Source organism: Mauremys mutica, chromosome 2, assembly GCF_020497125.1.
Source record: "Mauremys mutica isolate MM-2020 ecotype Southern chromosome 2, ASM2049712v1, whole genome shotgun sequence".
Lineage (NCBI taxonomy): Eukaryota > Metazoa > Chordata > Testudines > Geoemydidae > Mauremys > Mauremys mutica.
In genome coordinates, this window is record NC_059073.1 from 204089727 (window position 1) to 204112336 (window position 22610).

The window sequence follows — 22610 nt, forward strand, 5'->3', positions numbered from 1 at the left end:
TCTCCAAGAGACTTGTCCATATTGGTCACTCACCCAGTTATTGTGCTTCCTGTCCCACTGGAGAGAAACATGCTCTCCTTTGATCACAGCAAGCAGCATCTATATAATTCTAAAAGGCACAAGATAAGAAGTGGACGGGGAAAATGCTCAGTTACATATACATTAAAGCTAGAGACTCAGTAAAGGGACGTAGGACTGGGCATCAACTGGGCTACTATTTTCAGAGAGCATCTGTTGGAGCAGAGAATTTACGAGTTGGAGGAGGAACACTTGAAGCATATCTAGTAAGGGATAGGAACACATGAAGTATTTTTAGGATGACCCTATTCCCCAGCCCAATTTATTCAGTAAAATTCCACTCTTGTGAGTGAACCTCAAATATCAATAGTAGGAGTTGGGGTGATCTGTGTAGAAAATTTCTAAAGAGTCTGTAAAATCCATTAAGTCAAGGCCAGAAGTATTATGAGCAGGAAGAACAGAAGATTTAGCTCTGTGAGTCAGATAGTGGTAGTTGGAGCCAAAATGTACATACACACTGTAAAATATATGCCAGATCAACACTGTTCAATTCCCTCCCCTGACCAATATGTGGCAGAATATGTTTTCCTCTTTGCACTTGTTCTGGATCTGTACCATTTCCTTTCAACTGACACTAGTCACAGAGACTGAACTAGCCTAAAGCAGGCAGTACTTTCAAAGTACTGAGTGCACAGAGAACCAGGATGACAAGTCCAAATAAAAATGTGCATAACCTATCTCCATTGGTTCTCGGTGCCTGATGCTAATGTAATTTGAGTACTTGTGGCACCTTAAAGACTAACAAATTTATTTAAGCATGAGCTTTCGTGAGCTACAGCTCACTTCTTCGGATGCATAGAATGGAACATACAGACAGGAGATATTTATACATACAGAGAACATGAAAAGGTGGAAGTATGCATAACAACAGGAAAAGTCTAATCAATTGAGATGAGCTATCATCAGCGGGAGGAAAAAAAACTTTTTGAAGTGATAATTAAGACACCTTCTATGGGCCATCTTAATTATCACTTCAAAAAGTTTTTTTCCTCCTGCTGATGATAGCTCATCTCAATTGATTAGACTTTTCCTGTTGTTATGCATACTTCCACCTTTTCATGTTCTCTGTATGTATAAATATCTCCTGTCTGTATGTTCCATTCTATGCATCCGAAGAAGTGAGCTGTAGCTCACGAAAGCTCATGCTTAAATAAATGTGTTAGTCTTTAAGGTGCCACAAGTACTCCTGTTCTTTTTGTGGATACAGACTAACACGGCTGCTACTCAGAAAAATGTAATTTGAAACCACCTAGCCTAGGAGCAGCAGCTTAGTTTTTTTACCCTGATTCAGAAGATCTCATGCGTCCAAGAGGTTGGAAACTCTTTGAAGGTCATATGCTTAGCCTCCCAAGGAGAGGATTCTTAGCATGTCATTTCAAGAACACCACCTGCTAAGCAATACATAAGAATGCTTGTTTCACCACTGAAGACAGGTGCTGATCTGGTTTCTCTAGCCAAGGACAGATGTCATAATGTGTGGAACTACAGGATCCATGGGTCCAGTATGCTGTCACTTTACATAATTCAGAAGCTATTCTAATTATACTACAGATTTGATTTGCTACTTTATTTTAGGAATTTAGTGCTAGATTCTGCTGTTATCCATGTGTAACTCCATTTAACTGAGAACAAAGTGACTGAAATCAATACCCTGAAATGCAGAATCAATACCCTGAAATGCAGATACTTGTGCTTGAACATGGAGTGACAAATTAATAATATATTAACAAACAGCTTGTATATTTGCATCTCTTTACTGTATTTTTGTTTCTGAAACAAAGTATTGTGGTGTTTTTTACAGCGCCATAAAAAATAACTTACCATATGAAGACTTTGATGGAGATAAGTTTAGTGCTTTCCCAGTAAGTAAAGCTTCTCTTTTGGTGGGATAATCCTCTATTGACAAGAATCTCTCTGAAGTTCCTTCTAGCTTGTACAAAACCTTTTTCTTTCATGGGAGAGCATAGGAATCGAGTGAGAGCAGTTTTTATTATAGAAGATAATTTTCTTTTGGGGGAAAGGGGAAGAAATCATTCATTTATGCCATTTTGGGCAACAGCTGCATTGTCTGCAGAAGCAAACTGCTCTGCCACTGAGTAGTATATTTATTGAATTAATAGATGGTGAAGCAAAGTCATTTAAAAATATTAAAATTGGCAGCATATCTTATTTCTGCATCAAAATTAGCACAGTGTCATTTATTAAAGCTTAGTGTTGGTAATTTGGAATAAAACCCATGTACCAGGCTTTATTCCTGCACCTTGAGTTACACTCTCATTTTAGATATTTGAAATTAAAAAAAAAAAAAAAAGAATAAGAACAACATCCTTTTTGTGCTTCTCTTGGCTTTTAGACTTTGAGGGGATATCACTGGAGAGGCAGAGACTGCAATGAAGGAAAAGCAACAGTGTACCCTGGTAGACGGTAATTTTGTTAATTATTTTTAGATACTCATGTTAAAAAGAAATATTTTACAATTTTTGGTCAAATCTTGAAAGAATCTGCATTATTATTATTATCATCTATTAATTTGTATTCTGATAGAGCCTAGATGACCCAATCAAGATGGAACCCAATGGTAGTAGGTGATGTATAGACACACAGAGCTTATGGTCTAAATAGAAAAGACAGACAGAGGCTGAGAGGGGAGGGCACAGAGAGGTGAACTGATCTTAATCAGCGTCACATGGCAAGTCAGTGGCAAAGCCTGGACTAGATCCCAGTTTCTTGAGTCCTAATCCAGTAGACCACACAGTTTCTCATCACTTCCTCCTAGACGTCACTGGTGATTGCAGGTGCTCTGCACCTCTGCAGACTAGGCCCTTTTGACCCTTTATCATCTTCAAAGCTAGCTCCTATTTACTGATTATTCACTAGAAACTGGATATATTGATATGCTGGTACAGTATTACAGAAGAGCAATTGAAACTACACAGAGTAGGGCATATTAATACCTTGATGCAAGGAGGAAACATACACACACTGTGCAATGTTCTGCCCTCAGATGCACATGCAAGATTCCCACTGAAATCAGTGGGAGCTGTGCAGAAGCAAAAATGGGCCTACTGAAAGAAGAAACAGTCCAAGTATGAATATCATGTGTATTTGGGGGTCGTATTCAGCCCTCAGTCCAGATGTGCAGCTCCTACTGAAGTGGGTGGAAATTCTACGTAGAGATGACTGCTTAGATACAGTGCCAGATTCTAGTCTCACTAACATTGCCATAAATTCAATGTAAGTGATATTTTCCCCTATATTAGGTAAATAACTCCCAGTAACATCAGTGGGACTTACATGCACATGCTGAGTGGAGAACTGTGTGTCTGTGACTAAGGCCCTCTTTGCCCCTTACTTTACCCCATGCTACAAAATCATTTTTAAAAAAAGGTTTCTGCTCGCATGATTGCGCCACCAAGCATCAACAGGGCATAGTTCAGAGCTATTTTTAAATCTTGGTAGTAGCCAAGTCCTGAATAGTTTAAAAATACAGGCTTAGCAGAATTATGTTCCACTCACACTGCGCAGCACAACTGTGTTAGCAGAAACAATCTTCTAAACCCACAGTGAACACAGGAGAAACTTTAAATAGGGCCACAGTGTAAAGTGAGCATGAGCCAGTTGTAGGACATGATGGGCCTGATCCAAAGCTTACTGAAGTCAATGGGAGTCTTTTCATTGACTTCAATGGGGCTTTGAATCAGGCCCTCAGTGATATTTGATGAGATTTGAAATAGGGGTGAACTAGGGGTAAAAAGGGAAGGTCCAGTTAACTTCGATGGTAGTGGGGACTGCAAACACTTGTGTTATGTCTACACTAGAGCTGGAGGGGTAATTTTCAGCTCAGGTAGGCTTGTCATATCTCTGATCAAGATAGCCATGCTAAAAATAGCAGTGTAGCCACATGTCCAGAATGGGCTAGCTACTCCAAATATGTATCTACAGTTTCAGATGGGATTGTACTTGGGGCAGCTAGAAGCACTGGAATAAATTGCCGAGGGAGGTTGTGAAATCTCCATCATTGGAGATTTTTAAGAGCAGGTTGGACAAACACCTGGCCTAGATAATACTTAGTCCTGCCATGAGTGCAGGGGAATGGACTAGATGACCTCTCGAGGTCCCTTCCAGTCCTATGATTCTATGATCTTGATGCCCATGCAGTTGCAGCTACGCTGCTATTTTTACCATACTACTGTGGGGATGTCTACCCAAGCTGGAAATGACCCCTCCAGCTCCATGGTAGACGTACCCTGGGTTAGCATTACTCAGCATCTTGTAGAATTGGGTTCTAAATCGCTGATGTGTTTTGGGGGGAATTTCACTTCTCTTAAATTCTGAAAAGAAAAACTTATATACAAGTTGAAATTTTTAATTATTTCCTTTAAAATGCTGACTGTTTGATGACCTCCAAGGAGCACAAGGTCTGACATGATTCTCTTATAGAAAATGGACCAAGGAGGCTGGTTTCCTTGAAAAGCACAAAGCATTTTATCGTTAATCCTATTTTATTATTTTTTAATGCCATATCACTTTTTTGTAATTCTATATTAGCCCAGATAACTGGGATGTGGAAAGGGATTCTAACTGTAATGGTATATGGGTAAGTAAATGATGTTAAATCTTAAAATTTCTTCCTGATTCCCACTCCCTTCTCTTCTTCTTCTCTTCCACCAATCCACCCCCCTATTTTAGAATTAGTCTGTAAGTGTTTAGACTAATTTCATTTGCATACCAGATTGTGATATCGCAAGTAATACCACTGATATCGCAAGTCACTTGGTCTACTTGCAGAATATCCTTGTGAATAAAGGATACTATTGTGGGTGGGTGGGTGGTTGAAGAGATGCATCCAGAACATTCTGAAACATGACTGTTAGGCAGGAAACCTCGCCATACTTCAGGTTTGTAACAATAAAACCCAAATATGCAAGTGTTTTCCCGGTCTGGTGTTTTGTTTTGAGGTGTTGTTTTGCCAAAGTTTCAGGCACCTTATGACAGTCTGTGAGTGCAACATCCAAAAGAGAATTCACTGAAGTAATAATAGTGCTTCCACAGGCATAGCTCGAAACCATTGGGAAATTAAATGATCTACTGGTGAATATGGAAAAAATATCAGTTTTATGAGTGCAGCATTTGCACGAGACATCAAATCCAATGTAAATCAAAACAGCATGATGTTTGAGATCTCTCAAACATTATGCTATTTAGAACAGGAGTACTTGTGGACCTTAGAGACTAACAAATGTATTTGAGCATAAGCTTTCGTGGGTTACAGCCCACTTTATCGGATGCATAGAATGGAACATATAAGAAGAGTATATATATATACATACAGAGAAGATGCCATATGAGCTCTAAGAGGCTAATTAATTAAGATGACCTGTTATCAGCAGGAAAAAAACGTTTGTAGTGATAATCAAGATGGTCAATTACAGACAGTTGACAAGAGGTGTAAGGATAGTTATCATAAGGAAACAGATTCAAGTAGTGTAATGACTCAGCCTGAGGCTATAGCCCACGAAAGCTTATGCTCAAATAAATTTGTTAGTCTCTCAGGTGCCACAAGTACTCCTGTTCTTTTTATGGATACAGACTAACATGGCTGCTACTCTGAAACCTATGCTATTTAGATTTACATTGGATTTAACACAAAACTCCAGTGACATAGCAAGAACTTTAAACTTCCTTGTGATCGCTATTTAAAAAAAAAAGGGAACTCCCAGACAAAAAACTTAGTTATCAGAGAATTAATGTAATGAATAAACATCTACTGAATTAAATCAACATTATTATGATGTGACAGTTCTGAAAAGTCAATAATCCAAATGATAGTCCTACTATTTGATTTGTGCTGCCACTTTGCAGGTATCAAATAGACTTCTCTTTCCTTTTCTCCTCTAACAGGGTGTAGATCCAAAAGATGGAATTCCATATGAGAAAAAATTCTGTAAAGGTAAATCATTAAATGTAATACATGGCTAATACAATACTTATGTTACATATGTTTTTATACAAATAGTCATGATCATTGTAAATCCAGAGAAAAGATGACAGATTTCACAGCTTCTTTATAATGACAAAAATGGCAAATTCACTCTTTGCTTTAACGTGAGGGGAAAACTCAAAGGGCATGTGCTGTTATAATATCATTATCAGTTTAGAAAAATGATTTTAAAAGTGACTTTAGAGCTGAAAGATACCAAGCTGAGAGCATTGGAATTTGGTCCAGCGAGGGCAGCAGCAGAAGAGACTCCTCTTCATCCTGCCAATGTGCCTCAAGCTGAACTTGTAGGGACTCCCTCTAGGAGTGAGAGGACAGTTTAGTTTCTATGCACATCCAGTCCATCGCTCTGCTGGAAATGCTAATAATGGTGCCAGTTGTAGTGATGATATTTTTCCTGGTATGGTTATCTATCCACTAGGAAATGGACTGACACTAACGACTCAGGCCATATATAGATATAGATATAGATTCACTAGTATTCTAATATACTAATATTAAGAAACCATAATAACAACTTTCAAACCTACATTGACTCGCATTAAATTAGTGACTGAAAGGTGAAAAGCTCCTCTGCAAAGCTCTTTGTCATTTTAGACAGAAAGTACCACTCAAGTGCTAAGTGACATTAATTATTAAAAAGCCAGATTGTTCCAATGAAATTACCTTGAGAGCCCCTGACTCACAAATCTACTCTTAACATGAGTCATTACCAATTCCCTGAGTATTCTGATTTCTCTAAATGTTTGATTTTAAGTATTTTTAGTAAATATTCCATAGGTAGAAAAATGAATGTTAGCTTCACAGCAGAGCCTGTGTTAAAATAACAATTTGAATAAAATCTTATGGGAATCTTTCTCATTAAGCAAGAAGTTCTCTCTCTTATTCATACAGCATGCCTACTTGTTTTTCTTAGATTGTTGGCACATCTGTTTAGGCAGGCTTTTGGTGCAGATGGAGTGAAAATCTCCCATTCTAGGATCTGAAATGAACACATTTCAAACACAAACAGTGGCCAATGCCCTATTTCCATTTTACACACTGAATCTACCAGAGCCGTGTCTTTTTATCTTAATCTTGTTGTTTTTTATACAGAGATTCACTTTACAGTGTGACAAAGGCCAAGGGAATTTTAAAACTATTAATGAAATGTACTTATTAGATGCAGAGTCCAAGGGGATCATTCTGTTGGGAGATTCAGCTGGAGCTCACTTTCACATCCCTCCTGAATGGATGACAGCAGCACAGATGTCTCTGGTAAGGAATTCTGTTCTGATCCTTGAAGCAGTGCCAGCCTCGGATTGATATTTGCCTTCTCTCTTATTAGAGAGGTGCCAAAAGAGAACAGGTGCAAAATGCCCTTTGTTTTGGAAATCCGTCACATTTTTGGAGGAAATCTCCATTGGAATTAATTCTAGAGCGTCTTAAGAAGGAGAAACATCCCAATCTATGCCAAAACACTGCCAAGGGGTTCTTTAAAAAAAAAAAAAAGCAAACAAAAAAACACACCAAATTTATGTGATAAAGGTGAAAATTCTTTGCTGCCATGAACTCCTTTGACATGAGTAGAGTTAGGTCAGCAAAGAATTTGGCCCCAAAGCTCCACTATTGCACAGGAGATAGAATCCTGGACATTTGGCTTTATAAACGCACGCCTTGAACAAAAGGAAAATGTTGTTTTGCTATCAGTGGGCCCAGTTCTGGAATCCTTTCCTACATTAAATACTATTTACTTAAGCAGACTCAATGAAGTCAGTAGGACTCGTATTCATTACACTAGTCTTAAAGGAAAGAGATTGTACAGGGTACTCTATCGATACCATAATGATGGCTCTTCATTCGGAGCATATCTCAGCATGATCTCCATGTTTTTCAAATGGAAAAAAAGCCCGAATGTAAATTATGCTAAGGATGCAGATATTGCAATGCCATTCACTGAGGTGGAATAAAAAGACAAGAGGAGTAAGTCACTTTACAAAAATTTCCACTTGGTGAAGGGCAATCCTCCAAGATGCCCCACACCTCCTCTTTATTCTTCTTTATTCTTTCCTGAACATTCTTGTGTTGCACAGATTTGACCCTCTACTTGAGAAGAGCTGTATATTAATCCCTCTGGAATATATCGGCACTGCACTTGGGTCAGCAGCAGAGGGATTGCTCAGAAGTGACACAAGTTAGCCAAAGAGACTGAATTTTTCTGTAGCATGCTAAACTCACACTGGCCCCAGAGGAAGAGGAACATGGAAAATGTGCCATTTTTAAAAAAATATTCAATCCCAATAATTACAGCATTAGTGGAGGCTTGCAAATTTCAATCAGAATTGTATGCATTTTCCATCTTTCATTTGCAAAGCCAAACTGATTTAAATATTCTAGATTAGCAGTTGTTTTTCTTCGTTAGTAGTTTGATGACTATAGGAATGATGATTATTCCAAAGAGATGATTATAGGAATGACATTGATGACAGAGCTGATGAAGGAACATAATGAATTAGTGGTAATGATAATTAAGATGATCTTCTCTAATAAATATGGTGATGATGATGATGATGACGATGACAATAACAATACAATAATAAAGTGATGTATTCAAGCTACAGTTTTATACTGCCAGCATTTCTATTACAAATCACTGATGTTCAGATTTTAGAATTTTTCTATAAACAGTTTCTCTAGGCTGAAACTTGGCCCATAACCTTTCATATTCAGAGCATATTTTCTGTATGAAATGCAACAAAAATTGGTTAACAGCATCCAGGGATTTCGCTACAGCCCCCCCGAATTTCCCCAACACCCCTCCCCTCCATTTTGTGAACTAGTTATATGCAGTGTTGCCAATTTAGTGATTGTTTGGAAATTTGAATTGAAATTTAAACATTAATACACACTTTAAAAGCATATAAAGTATATAATAAAATACATGTATCTGAAAAAGTATAATAGATTTGAAAAGTATGAACATAGACTAGTTTCCTTATACAGCTTTTATTTTTATGACAATAAAACATTCATTTCGGTGATGTTGGCCAACCTAATAATTTCAAATTATGATTTTTAAGCAAAGTCTAAATGAGCTCTCCCTGAAAGCTAGTGATGAGCTGGGGAATGGGGGGCAAGGCTTCAGGACCAGATAGTATTTACATTCACACCTAATCTACCTAGGTATCCAACAAACAGAGCTGTGTTGCCCAAGTGATAGATTTTGGCTTGGGTTGGGTTACAAATCATTTGAATGCAGGGGGGTACTGAAATATTGTTATTGTAGGAGTAAAGGGCAGTAGAACTGTATGTAGCCTGTGCTGATTGAGGGCATCAAGAGAGAGGGTGGGAACAGGTGTTTTGCTTGATGGTCTGCCTGAGTCACCAGCACTCTTTGACCTGCCCCTCTCCACTGTTTAAAGACAGAGCTGATTAGGCTCCATAGATAGTCTTTTGTTTTGTGACCACTACAGCTGAAATCACTGATAATCAGGTCTAAGTGCTTAGACCTGCTGTGGGACAGTGTTTCTGTGGAAGATACGGCCCAGTCTGCACTAGCAGCGAGGTTCCCCCACTGAGAGCTCAGCTGAAATCACTGAGAGCCAGGTTGAACCTCAAGAGACCAACTTGCGGAGGTCACAGTGGCAGGTGGCAGCAGAAGGTGATGGCGCAGGGCCATTGGCAACAGAACGATGGAGTGAACGGTGGCACAACGAACAACAGTGGGTAGCGTGAACAGTGAGCAGCTGGAGGAACGAGCAAGGTGCCTTCTTGCCCCCCACCTGGGAGGTGAACTCATGTGAAAGCACCTCTGAACTCTGAGTCTCCACTGACCAAGGACAACACCGGAGAGTGTTAATGAGGCTGTTAAGAATGCTGGAGCACAACACAGTTCATGCAAACAAACATGACTGTGGCATCGTGCTTTCTATTTAGGCAAGAGATACCACACACTTCAAACTGGAGGCCAATGTAAAGTGCATTGTCACTTGTTCATCCTGAAGTTGAACACTGGTTCCAAACAAGACCAGCAAATGCTCACTATCTTTCTGCAAGAAACTCAACTGACTGGCTAGAAGCATTTGGTGCAAAAGTGAAAGGCTCAACAATTGAAAAAGTGAAGAACTCTCTCACATTCAAAAAATCTGCATACATGGCTGATGAATGCACTGTGCAAATGGGTATCAAGTATTAAGTCATTGTGTACGTTATCTTGATGTGAGTGGTAGGCCAGGAGATGCATTTCTAGATGTTCACGTTATAAAAGATACATCAGCTGCATCTGTGACAACCCCCATCTTAGAAAAGTTAAATGCTTATCAATTGGACCCCAAACAGATGGCTGCTTGTGCATTTAATTGAGCTACAAACTTCTCTGGAAAATATGATGGAGTACAAGCTTTACTCAGAGAAAAGTGTAACCCTAATCTCTCCTATACACACTGCAGAGGCATCTACTCCAACTAGCACTAGTACAAGCTGCAGACTCTTCAAAAGACATTTAAAAAGCTATAAATTTAATGTCTTCATTATGTTCTTTTTTCATCAAGAGCCCAAAAAGACTGAATATCTTGGAAAATATAGACGATATACTGGGACTGAAGTTCAAATTAGTCCAACCTGGGAAAACGCTCTGGCTTTTCATGAGTGATCCTTGCCTGTTGTCTTAAAATTACTCCAGCCATTATTACTGACTTTGGAAAGTATCTACCAGATGGGATGGATCTAAGTAGTGAGGCTGGTGGATTACTTTTGCTACTGCATTCAGAGAAGACTATTGCTATTCTCTCTCTTGTAAGTCTACTATTGAAACCACTTGGGTCATTAAACAATGCCATCCAGGCATCTGCTGCAACAGTAGTAGATCTTTGTCCAGCAATAGAAGCTACATTTGGATCAATCAGAGAGCTATCCATTGAAAAAGTACCGGAAGAAGCAAAGACTTCAGTCCAGAAGTTGACTGATGAAGGCATTTATATTAAATCCTTAAGTGAAGAGGACAAGAAGTGTTTGTTAAGACAACTAAAAAAATACACAAACTTGATTCTTAAAAATCTACAACTGCGACTTCTAGATTCTACTCAACCTCTACGTAGCTTTTACAGATCCCTGTCCTATAAAACACTGACAGTTGAATGGAGTGAGGCACTACCAGCAATGGGGCTGCCGTGTGCTCAGGACAAAACAGAGAATTTGAACTCAGAGTGGACTATCATATGATGAATGAAGATTTGACTTCAACTTCTTTTTTATCATCACTAGTGGCTTGAACCGATCTTTATGCTGTTTCCTGGGATGAAAGAAGTAGAACTTCATCTCTTGCTACTCCCAGTCACAACAACTACAGTTGAGTGTTTTTTCATCATTGAATAGAATTTTGTGGTCTGAGAGAAGCTGCCTGATCATGTGAATGAACTAATGTGCATATCAATTGAAGGAATGGAAATACTAGACACACGAGAAGCCACCAAAGATGAATGCATTGCATTCAAGAAGTGTATTAACAGAGTTGTGCAAAATTATAACAAGAAACCAAGATGGATGTAGATGTAGTGCTTTATAGAAGGCTTGAGTAGCCAACTTTAATTTGTGTGATGATTTTAAAACATGAGTTAAATCTAATAAAATGGTCATAAAACATTTTTCAGTTTTCACTATGGTGCCATACAGCCCACCTTCACCCTCACGGTCTCACCCCTCATCGGCCCTGACCCCCCGACTCTGTAAATTCGAACACACACACACCCATTTCAATTCCTGGGGAAAACACTGACAGCATCTGTTTTAAGATGTGTCAGGCTTACCCAGTTTCTTATTTGTACAGGTTTAACCCTAGCATAGTTAAGATTAATCCAATAGCTTCTTCTGATTTAAAAAACTATTTGCTGGAGGATTGGATGCAGGGGTGGATTAAAGCTATCTGAGCCTCAGAGGCACCAACATTGTGGGGCTTCCTCAAAATTTCAGTCTCTCCTAGAGAGACATTCCAGCCACCTCATTCCTGAAATAGACATTTCCTCTCTCTCTGTCTCTTCCCGGCCCAGATGAAGCAATCCCTATTAGTCTCCCCAAACTCTGAAAGGCTCATTAACTTTCTTCCTACTCAAGTAGTGCAGTCCCATCCAATCCAGCCCATCACAGACCGACTGGTCCTTGCTTTGTGCCCAGGCAAAGCAGGCCTGCTCTCACCAGAATCAAACGGATTCCCTTGTAACTTCCATTTCATCCTTGTCAGCCTCCCCCTCTCTCTGGTGCCAGTCGAGTGCCCTTCCCCTTCATTGCTCAGTTGCCAGCCAGTCTACACTCTTCCAGGCAGCATGGCACCCTAGCTCAGCAACATGCCTCAGTTGCCCAGGTGCGACCATGTGTCCCCACAATTCCCCGCCTCTCAGCTCATTTGCTAGTCATGACTTGAGGGACTGAAGGGAGGCCTGCTGCATCCACGGTGGCATCGTATGTACCTACTAATATGGTTGCGGGTCCTACCTCTTCTTAGTTAGGAGGCACTGTGCCTGCTGCTTTCCCTTCCTCCCCTGTTCCCTTGGGTCACAAAGTGATTTATATTAGGGATCTGAATGCCTCTTGTCCTCATACCCTCAACTGGTGCTAATGTTAGTCTCCTAGGAGCAGGCAGCAGCTGGGAGTAACCCGCTGTGAGGCACACCTCCTACTGTTGCTGTTGTACTCTAGTCTGACTCAGTACTGCTTTCTGATTTTGGCGGGGCATTGGACTTCTCTGAGTACTGGGCTTACTCAATGATCCACACTTAAATCCTCCCCTGACTGGATGGGTCAGGGGAATGATAACAGGATATAGAAGCTTTCACTTCTAAATCAGTGGTTTGCATATAGACCAGTTGGGCTGGGATTGAATGTTGTTACTGTCTGATAACTGTTGAGTGGCCAGTATGTGAAATGGACTGATCTTCTCAATGTAGCACCGGGTAGACAAAACCCTCTGCAGAGCCAGTTGGCAGGCTCATTAGAGAGCTCAAGGACAGAGTGGACATGGAGACTGTGCTATCCTTTTATTCCTAGACGTGGTCTCTCTAGGTCAGGCTTAACAAACATCAGCAGGAGAGTGATGACAAATAGAAGACTTTGTGTTTGTCCAGCTGACACCTTTCATGGTCCAGCTGACACCTTTCATATTCACTTGCCATACTAACTTTTTAAAAGGCGAACTTATGGTGGAATTTGAAAGAAATGCTTATTTAAAAAAATAAAACCTCAGACACCATGCATTATATGTAGGGATAGAACCTAAGACCTTAAACAGACAAAACATGGGAGCAGCCCCATTAGCTGGCAGTGTGACTTCTTCATATGCTAGCCCTTGTTCTTAGGCTTGTGTGTCCTTTTGTTTGTACCAGTATCCAAGCTCTCCAATCAAACTTTTAAAAGTTTGGGCATGCTGATTTGTATACATAAAACTTGATTCTCTATTGCCCTGCACCTCATGTAGTTATTTATGCCAGTGCAAAATGAGTGTAAAATTCTACTATTCTGCTTTGGTATGATTTTATACTCACTTTGCCCTCATGTTGCACAGGTATAATGGCTCCGTGAGGCTCAGGATAACAGAAACAAATTATTTTTTACTGTGCCCTAAGCAAACTCTCCTACCAACCTGGGAAAATAGGACAGTTAAACGTTAATGTAGAATTATACGGCGCATGGCATGCTAAATGTAGTTAAACATCTTTGCTCAAACAGTTGAAATAATTACATTTGATTTGATTTGTAGTTTATCATGAGAATGAACATTGTAGCCTAGTGGTCTGAGTATAGGACTGGGAGCAGTGAATACCTGAGGGCTAATCCTGTCGGACTCTTATTCTCATCTAATTTCTGTGTCTCAGTGTTTCCATCTGTAAAATAGAGGTAACAACAATTTTCCTACCTTGCAAGGGGGTTGTGAATATTAATTGTTTTTCAAGCACTTTGAAGATATATAGTGCTAAATATTATTGTTAAATATACTTCATGTACATGTTTAAATGAAATTCTAGTTGAATACGAATTTGTACAGGAAAATTGTTAATTTTTCTTTCGTTTAAAGAAACTAGTTTTTAGTTAGGGAGAGAGTGTAGATTAAAGCCAATGAGCAACATGTCTCTTATCACTTGATCACTTTGTTTGTGAAAAGATTTAAAAAATTTATTAAAGTTAATATTTAAAATTAAATATACACACTACATGTGAGTTTTTTCTGACAGCAAAAATGAGTGGCTAAATTGGGGTGAATTTTGGTGCATGTGAAAAGGAACGGCTAATAGCATTATCTTGAGCCAATGCCAGTGAGTTCAAGTAGTGCACATCTTTACCTACAGGGCTTTGTTGACCTGCCTAAAATTTAACCTAAAAGTTCTCTGCACTTCCAATTCTAAGCCTTTGTTGAGCAGGAATTGCTAATCACATGTGGTTTTGGGTTGTGAACACAGAGAGAGTAGGCTAGTCACATCCTAATGCCACCAAAATCATCCTTAATTGAGACCACAGCAAGAACATGAATTTAGGCCTCCAGTGGGAAAAAGATTAGTGCGTTAACCTACTGCACCACTTAGCTCCCCATGTCACATAGCTACTGTTAATTTCTTACAATACACTTTGCTTTGATCCCTTCAACCCTGCTGTGAATAAATACTTGGAAAAGTGAATTACTGACCAGTTTTTCCCAACATTCATTGCCTCCCAAAATGACTCAAAGATGGAAGTTCACAAAGGAAATGTTTTTCCTGGAGTATTTAAATCTTGGGGGGCGTGGGAAATGAATATGCAGCCTTTTCAGATTTATTAAATGATGAAGTTTACAGTCTACAGCAATTCCATGCACCCTTCAGTTCATCAACCCACACTGCGGGAGACTATTAACTGCTGTTTTAAAGCTAATTAGATTAGGGAAGAATTTTCCAGGAGAGACTTTGGGAGTTTAGTTAAGAGACTCTGAGGAATGTCTGTTGGGCCTTGTTATGCTGGCTGTTCCTGCTCTGCCATGCAGTGGAAGTCAGGTTGAACCAGAGGAGAATTATAGAATAAAAGATCAAATCTCCTTACTTAAGAAGACTCAGGTTATTATGTTGGATAATTTAACTATCAGCAGCATAAATGAGACCCAGACTTTCAAATGTGGATGACTAAATTTAGGTAGATAAATCTATATTTAGGCACTTACAGAAGAGATCTGATTTTTTTTCCAGAGGTTTTGAGCATCCACAGCCTCACTGAGTTCAATGCAAACGGCAGATTACTCTGCACTTCTGAAAAATCAGCCCATAGATGTCTAAATATGGATTTTAGAGACCTACAATTAGGCATCCCATTTTCAAAATTTTGACCCAATAATATGAAAGTCAGGACAGACACTTAAACTCTCTGGCCCATATCATGCCTTTCCACAGGAAAATTCCCGGGAGAACTGAGTGCAGGTGGCAAAAAATCTGCAGGGATTCCACTGTATCATGTGACAGCAAGGGACAATGGTTTGAAAACTAGAGGCAGATGGGAGTATGACCTTGTGACAATGCGGTTCTGGCGGGACCCAACTGAGAATGCCAATTCAGGACCAATTGCTTAAACGGGGCAGTTACAGCCCAAGGCTGGGGATTTTCCATCTCTAAGGCAAACCAAACCAGCCAGACAAAGAGGACTTTGGTTTCACCCCACTGGCTAACCACAAGTCACACAAGCAATTTCCTTAGACACTCCAGTCTCCCAGTATCACCACCAGTCCCACTTGTCCTGGGGATGAATGGTTATGAAAACCAACAACCCAATAAAAGAAAAAGGTTCTCTCGATCCCAAAGAATCAAGCCCCAGATCCAGGTTAATATACAAATCAGATATTACCCACAAATCACGCTGTTGCCAATCCTTTAGAATCTTAAATCTAAAGGTTTATTCATAAAAGGAATAGATGAGAGCTAGAATTGCTTAAATGGAATCAATTATATACAGTAATGGCAAAGTTCTTTGTTCAGGTTTGTAGCAGTGATGGAATAAACTGCAGGTTTAAATCAAGTCTCTGGAGTACATCCACAGCTGGGATGGGTCAATCAGTCCTTTGTTCAGAGCTTCAGTTCGTAGCAAAGATCCTCCAGAGGTAAGAAGCAGGATTGAAGACAAGATGGAGATGAGGCATTAGCCTTTTATAGGCTTTTTCCAGGTGTAAGAACACTTCTTTGTCCTTACTGTGGAAAATTACAGCAAAATGGAGCCTGGAATCACATGGGCAAGTCCCAGCATACTTTGCTGAGTTACAAGGAGTATCTGCCTTCTCTCAATGGGTCAGTTGTGTAGCTGATGGTCCTTAATGGGCCATCAAGCAGGCTAGGCAAAGCTAACACCAACTTGTCTGGGATGTTTCCCAGAAGCACAGCACAAATTTCAGATACAGACAGTATAGAGCCAATATTCATAACTTCAACTACAAAATGATACATACATACAGACAGCATAATCATAACCAGCAACCCATAACCTGCTCTTAGACACCTTATATGACCCCCTTTACATAAGATTTGGTGCCACTACAGGACCTTGGTTGCAACCATATTCTATATGGTCAATAACATCACAGACCTCTTCTCCTCCAAATGTCCACAGGTGTGACGTTGTCTAAAATATAATCCTACAAATCATTATTGCTACCACTGCTATATAATTGCGGCAAATCTTGTACAAAATATAATTCATGGCCAGAAAGGGTTAAGCAGCTTGCAGGCTGGATGACCTAGAGCCACAAGTCCTTTTTGAGTCAGGACCTCTACAATTACAACACCGTGACATTTCAGATTTAAATAGCTGAAATCATGAAATTTACGATTTTTAAAATCCTATGACAGTGAAATTGACCAAAATGGACCATGAACTTGGTAGGGCCCTAATTATCAGTTCAGACACACTACCCTTAAATCACCAGAGCCTCAAATATACAGAGGTCACATGGAAGATCTTTGACAGGGCAAGGAAGGTTGATACAACTCAGGTTCAGCTTCACTCCCATCAATGGATCTTGGGTCTAGCATGTTTTGTGCTGTATTAATTCCCCTCCCCACATAGAAACATTCAGCATGGGTGATCTGTCTCTTTGACACTAAAATACAAAGTTTATAGCACAGAGATATATGTCTTTATAGGGGGTTAACCAAAGTGGAAAAGTACTGTAGATTTTTTTTATGTGGAGGGCTTTTCTGAACAACTCATGTTTAAAAAAGACTCTCGTGTCTAGCAAAGGATATTGCCCTCCTCCTGCTCTGGCCATCTGCTTAGAATTGACTTACAAAATGCAGCACTTTCCTATTATAATGTGTCTAGGATAGGAGATTACCTCTAAATCTCGTTTGAAAGGTGATTCTTTTGAAGATAAAGGCCCTATACCGTCCTGGTCTGAAATGCTGGTGACACTTCTTCTAGGAAGTTGAATTTTAGATAAATGTTCCTGAACTCAGTAGGTTTTGATTTCATGCTGTAGCAAGAGCAAAATAAATCCTCAATCTAGCTGTGATGCAATAAATATCTGTTTACCCAAGAGCAGAGTGGCTCTGGTCTTTCAATGAAATAATTGGTTCACATTCATGTCTCATATCTGTTCATGCAAGAAATATTTTCCTCACTTTTTAGATGCCTAGCTCATGAAGAAAGCATAGTCTGAAAACTGTGCACTACAGGCTTGCTCCTGCATCATTGAAGTTAATGGGAATCTGGCCATTTCAATGGGAGCTGGATCAGGCACTATGTTTGCTGAAATTGAATATTGTTGGTACAGAACCATCCATGCTCTAGCTTCAGTCTCATGCCCTGCAAAGTTCTTGCTATTTTCTATAAGCAAACGTTTTGGTCCTCAGGATACTGTTTTGTTGAGAAATTGGATTTTTATTTTGCTAATTTTAAATTGCAGTGTTGCAAATTAGGAATTTTAAACAGGTAAAGAAACAGGGTCTGCAGTTTTAATAATTACTTATTTATGCTGTTAGCACAGAAACACAGGCTGAGATTTTCAAAGCTGCCATGGGGACTTGGACACCTAGTTGCCATTAAAATCAAGCAAGCAATCCCCATTAAACTGAATGGGAACTGTGTATCCCGGATCAAATCCCTTAGGTGGCTTTGGAAATCTCAGCCATCATGTTTAGTATAGATGGGGGAAATTTTCATAGGCTAAGATGAGGATTAGGTGTCGAACTCCCCTTTGTAAAATATTCCCCCACAGCGAGGGGAGGTTCTTTGGTTTAGGCTCACTTGATTTCAGCATAGCTTGGTAACTGTGTGCACAATCACCCATTGTTTTGACTGCCCTAGACGTAACTCTTCAAGCTAGCACATGATTTCCAAACCAGGCGAGGCTATACTACCATCCTAGGCTAAGACACTGCCAGAAAATGATTCTTAGGCTAGAATACTGCTTCATAACTAGACTTACCTGGAATAACATTTGAGGCTAGAATACAGTTTCAAAACTAGGCTGGAACAGCCTTCTAATCATTTTCTGCTAAAGTCTGGTTCCTAGGGTGCATCATCATTTCCAAACCAGGTTAGTCTAGAATATGGTGTTTAAATTAGGCCATGCTTGAATACCATTCTAATGTAGAACCCTCCAGGGCCCCCTTCTAGACTAGGACATGTTTGCATGTTAGGTTAAGCTAGAATGTATCTTTTTAGGTGAAAACATGCTTTCTAAACGACATCCGTATAGAGCTTGAGGACCAGATTTTTAAAGGCATTTAGGCATCTAAAGATGCAGATAGGCCCTAGGTACTTTTGAAAATCCCGCTAGGCACCTGTCTGCATCTTCTGGAGCTGAAATATCATTAAAAGTCTGGCCTTAAGCACTTTGATGGATCAGGGTCTGTGCTAAACTGGAATACAGTTTTAGGTTGGAACATAGTTCTAAGCTACTACATGGTTTCCAAGTCAGTTTTAATATGGCTAGGTGCCGGCTATACTATTTAACCTAAATTAGCCTGAGAAGCAGTTTAAAATCATACTATAAAACTTGTTCAGTGACAACAGTTCCCAGCCCAGTGTTGGCAGGTCCTAAAGAAAGAAGTGGTTTTAGATGCTTTTGTTTTAAAATACATTTCATCATCTTTTTTACATGTATATTTTTTACATGTATATTCTGTAATTGATAAGGGATCTTAAACTTTATTTTATATTTACTGATTTTATTTTATGCATTTCACTTCCTCTCTTATAATAAACATATTTTGGGCCAAAATTTCAAAATTGACCAGCCAAATTGTGTGCTTAAACTCCTTCACTTGTGCAGAGTTCCCAAGTACTTGTGCATCTTCAGCAAGTGTCTCTTGCACACACAAATATAGAATTGGAAGCAGACAGATTTGAAAATTGTCCCCAGTGTTTTTCTTGAGAGTGAGATGAAGGGTTATCAAGCCAGAAATGTTTTCACCTTGGTAGCTAAAGCCGATTTACTGTAAGTAGGTCAAATATGATGTGACTTGCAGCCTCCCCTGCCCCCATCTCCGCCTCTAAGAATCAAAAACCTGTAAAGATTGCAGGATTTAGCTCTTCTATTGTTCACCTCTGGAAAGAATTATCCACATGCTGGCTGTGTATAGTTGTGCGGGTTTTTAGAAAAACACAATTGCTTAAAAAGAAAATGAAGTTAATAAATTAAATGGATTACAGCAGCATGTAGGTTTCCTTACTTTATGCTTTGACCTTCCTTTGTTAACAGTTTTTCAGCATGAGCACAAAGGACTTGTGCATTTGTCTTTGAATGTGTACCTCAGATTGGTAAAAGCTGAACATTTACTCTGTCTCCTCACAAGGATGAGATGGGGTGATTTCTCCGGGCCATTATTCTTCCCTTTTGTGATTTTTTTTTAACACTTTCACAAATCGAAATGGAAAAGAATAGAGTGCCATATATTGAATGTACAATAGAGCTTTCATCTGCATAGTGTCTTTCATAGAAACTGTATCCTAAAACTTATTACAGAGATAAATAAGAGCAGAGGCTAGGAACACATAAAGGCTGTATCTGTTTTCATGAAAGTTCTGTATTAGCAGCTCTTCCTGCTGCTAGGAGGGTTTAAATCCAGCTCCCCACTCTCCTTCTATGCACGTACCCCCCCCCCCCGACTCCTTTCCCCATCACTGGATTCTCCCCTGTAGCAGAGGGATCCCCAGTCACATCTGTCTTGCCACCGGGATGATTCCTTCCAAACTCTGTGAATAAAAAAATTAAAAATAAAAACATTGTCTGTGGTAAAACCTGGAGGAGATTGACTGAGGCCCAGGAAACCCAGATTCTCCTTGTGAAGTTTCTAAAATGGCATGTGTTTGCACCCTACCCTTCCCACAGATCCTAGGGATCAGGGAGGAAAGAAGGCTTCAGCCCTGAGCTACATGATCCCTTAGGTAGTTGTGCCTGGCCTCCCATCTCCCCCATAGCATGGGCCCTTAGGAACCATGCAGCCATTGGCTCCGTTGCCCACAGACATCCTGCTTTGGAAGGGTCCATGAGATGGGTGCAGAAGTTAATGCTGCAAGCTGATATCTACCATTCCAGTGGTGCTGTAAGTATTGTATATGCTGTAGTTTGTGAAGCACTGTGGGGCCTTCAGAATCAGAGGTGATATTACAATATATGCATTTAAAATGTTTCTGCTAGTCTGAAAGTGTTTATGGTTCTACTCTACTTCTCCATGGTAGGGGTAGTAAATATCTCAGAAATAAGTAGCAACTTTTTAAGTGTAACCACTGTATAAATGTACGGTATTATCACTAACTGGCTGATGCTCCAAATTGAAAATGTTTGATTCTGTGGATGGGATTTTATTTGGGAGAGCAAAACCATCTCAATTGCTTTTACATTTCCTTTCAGAAATCATTTTCTAATCTCCCAGTGGCTCTTACCAATGAGCTTGACTGGCCCCATTTCTCAGGGACCACTGGATTTCTGAACTCCACAATTGGGTAAGCTCATAAAAGGACTAAGCCAAGATTTAGCAAGCTTTGATGACAAAAAAAAAGAGAAAAGGAAAAAGAAAGATGTGGAAAGGAGAAACCAAGCAAAGACCATTGGAGAAAAATCCAATATTTGAATGGAAAAATAAAAGCGCCAGCATGCTCTGCCTCTGCTCTTCCTAAAATCATGATTGTCTCAAAGATTTTTCCCCACACTCTCTCTCCTCTCAAACATTTTCACTAATGTGTGGGCTCCCAGACCAGCCTCATCTACTCCTTCAACTTTGCTTGCCCTCCGCACAGTGTCTAGAGATGGTCAACATAATTTATTTGAAAAAAAAAATTAAATTTTCCTTTTTTCAAAACCAAAAACTTTAACATAAAGCTCTTGGTTCACCGCCCCTCCCCCCCAATTTAATTAAAAAAATTAAAATGTGGATTTTTTTGGATTTGTACTTTTTCCCTGTCCTGTTTCCTCTTTGCCACTGAATGAATTATGTCTGTATTTTTTGAAAGTTTTTCACCTTCTCATTTTTCTTTTCCCCCTTTTCCACTCTGCAACTTTTGCAAGTCCTCACCTTTGAAAAAGTTACAGTGAATAGGGAAAAGGGAAAAGGAAACACTCAAGCTGCCACTCTGTAACTTTTACAAAGTTGGAGATGTTTGGAAAAGCAGAGTACTAAAAGAGAAAAATGAAAAAATGGGGATTTGGGGGAGGGAAGCCCTTGACCTCATTCACTTTATTGCACTGAACGGCAAAAAATTGAGGAATGGGGAAACAAGAGGAAGAGAGGAAGGAAAATTCAAATGATTTAGAAAAAGTATTTCACAAAAAATTAATAAATGCAAATGAAAAAAATGTTCCATTTTGATCCCTGTGAAATGGAGACAACTTCAAATCATCAACATTTTTCCTGAAATTGTTTTTCCATTTTTTTGACCAGCTCTAATAGGCTTCTATATGTGGTAATGGAGTGTATAGGGGATGGCGTAATGGACACACAGCAGCTCCACTACTGATTCATGCCCTAGAGCAGTGGTGGGCAACTTGCGGCCCATCAGGCTAACCCACTGGCAGCCACGAGACAGTTCGTTTCCATTGACCGTCCGCAGGCACGACTGCCCCCAGCTCCCAGTGGCTGCGGTTCCCAGCCAATGGGAGCTGCAGGAAGCAGCGCAGGCCGCAGGTTGCTCACTACTGCGCTAGAGCATTGGCTCTCAACCTTTCCAGACTTCTGTATGCCCAAGTTTAACCTCACTTAAAACCTACTTGCTTACAAAATCAGACAAAAATGCATGTGTCCCAGCACACTATTACTGAACAATGGCTGACTTTCTCATTTTCCCCATCTAATTATAAAATAAATCAATTGGAATATAAATATTGTACTTACAGTTCAATGTACAGTATACAGAGAATTATAAGCAAGTCGTTGTCTGTATGAAATTTTAGTTTGTACTGATTTTGATAGTGCTTTTTATGTAGCCTGTGTAAAACTAGGCAAATATCTAGTTATGACCTGGAAGACCTCTGTATACCACCCCCAGAGGTACACATATCCCTGGTTGAGAACCACTGCCTTAAAGAGGCTGCTCAGGGTGCGTGTAGTAAAGTGGTCAT

General features: G+C 39.7%; 1 protein-coding gene across 4 annotated transcripts in view; it reads left to right on the top strand.

Annotated features, from left to right (window-relative positions):
* AOAH (acyloxyacyl hydrolase) overlaps positions 1-22610 on the top strand; it is a 109771-nt gene that overhangs the window by 44362 nt on the left and 42799 nt on the right. For all 4 annotated transcript variants that reach the window (XM_045005809.1, XM_045005811.1, XM_045005810.1 and 1 more), the window contains exons 8-13: positions 1880-1940; positions 2432-2502; positions 4627-4675; positions 5980-6028; positions 7239-7333; positions 20907-20998. In XM_045005809.1, the coding sequence (XP_044861744.1) occupies positions 1880-1940; positions 2432-2502; positions 4627-4675; positions 5980-6028; positions 7239-7333; positions 20907-20998 (417 nt within the window). The remainder of the gene's footprint in view (positions 1-1879; positions 1941-2431; positions 2503-4626; positions 4676-5979; positions 6029-7238; positions 7334-20906; positions 20999-22610) is intronic.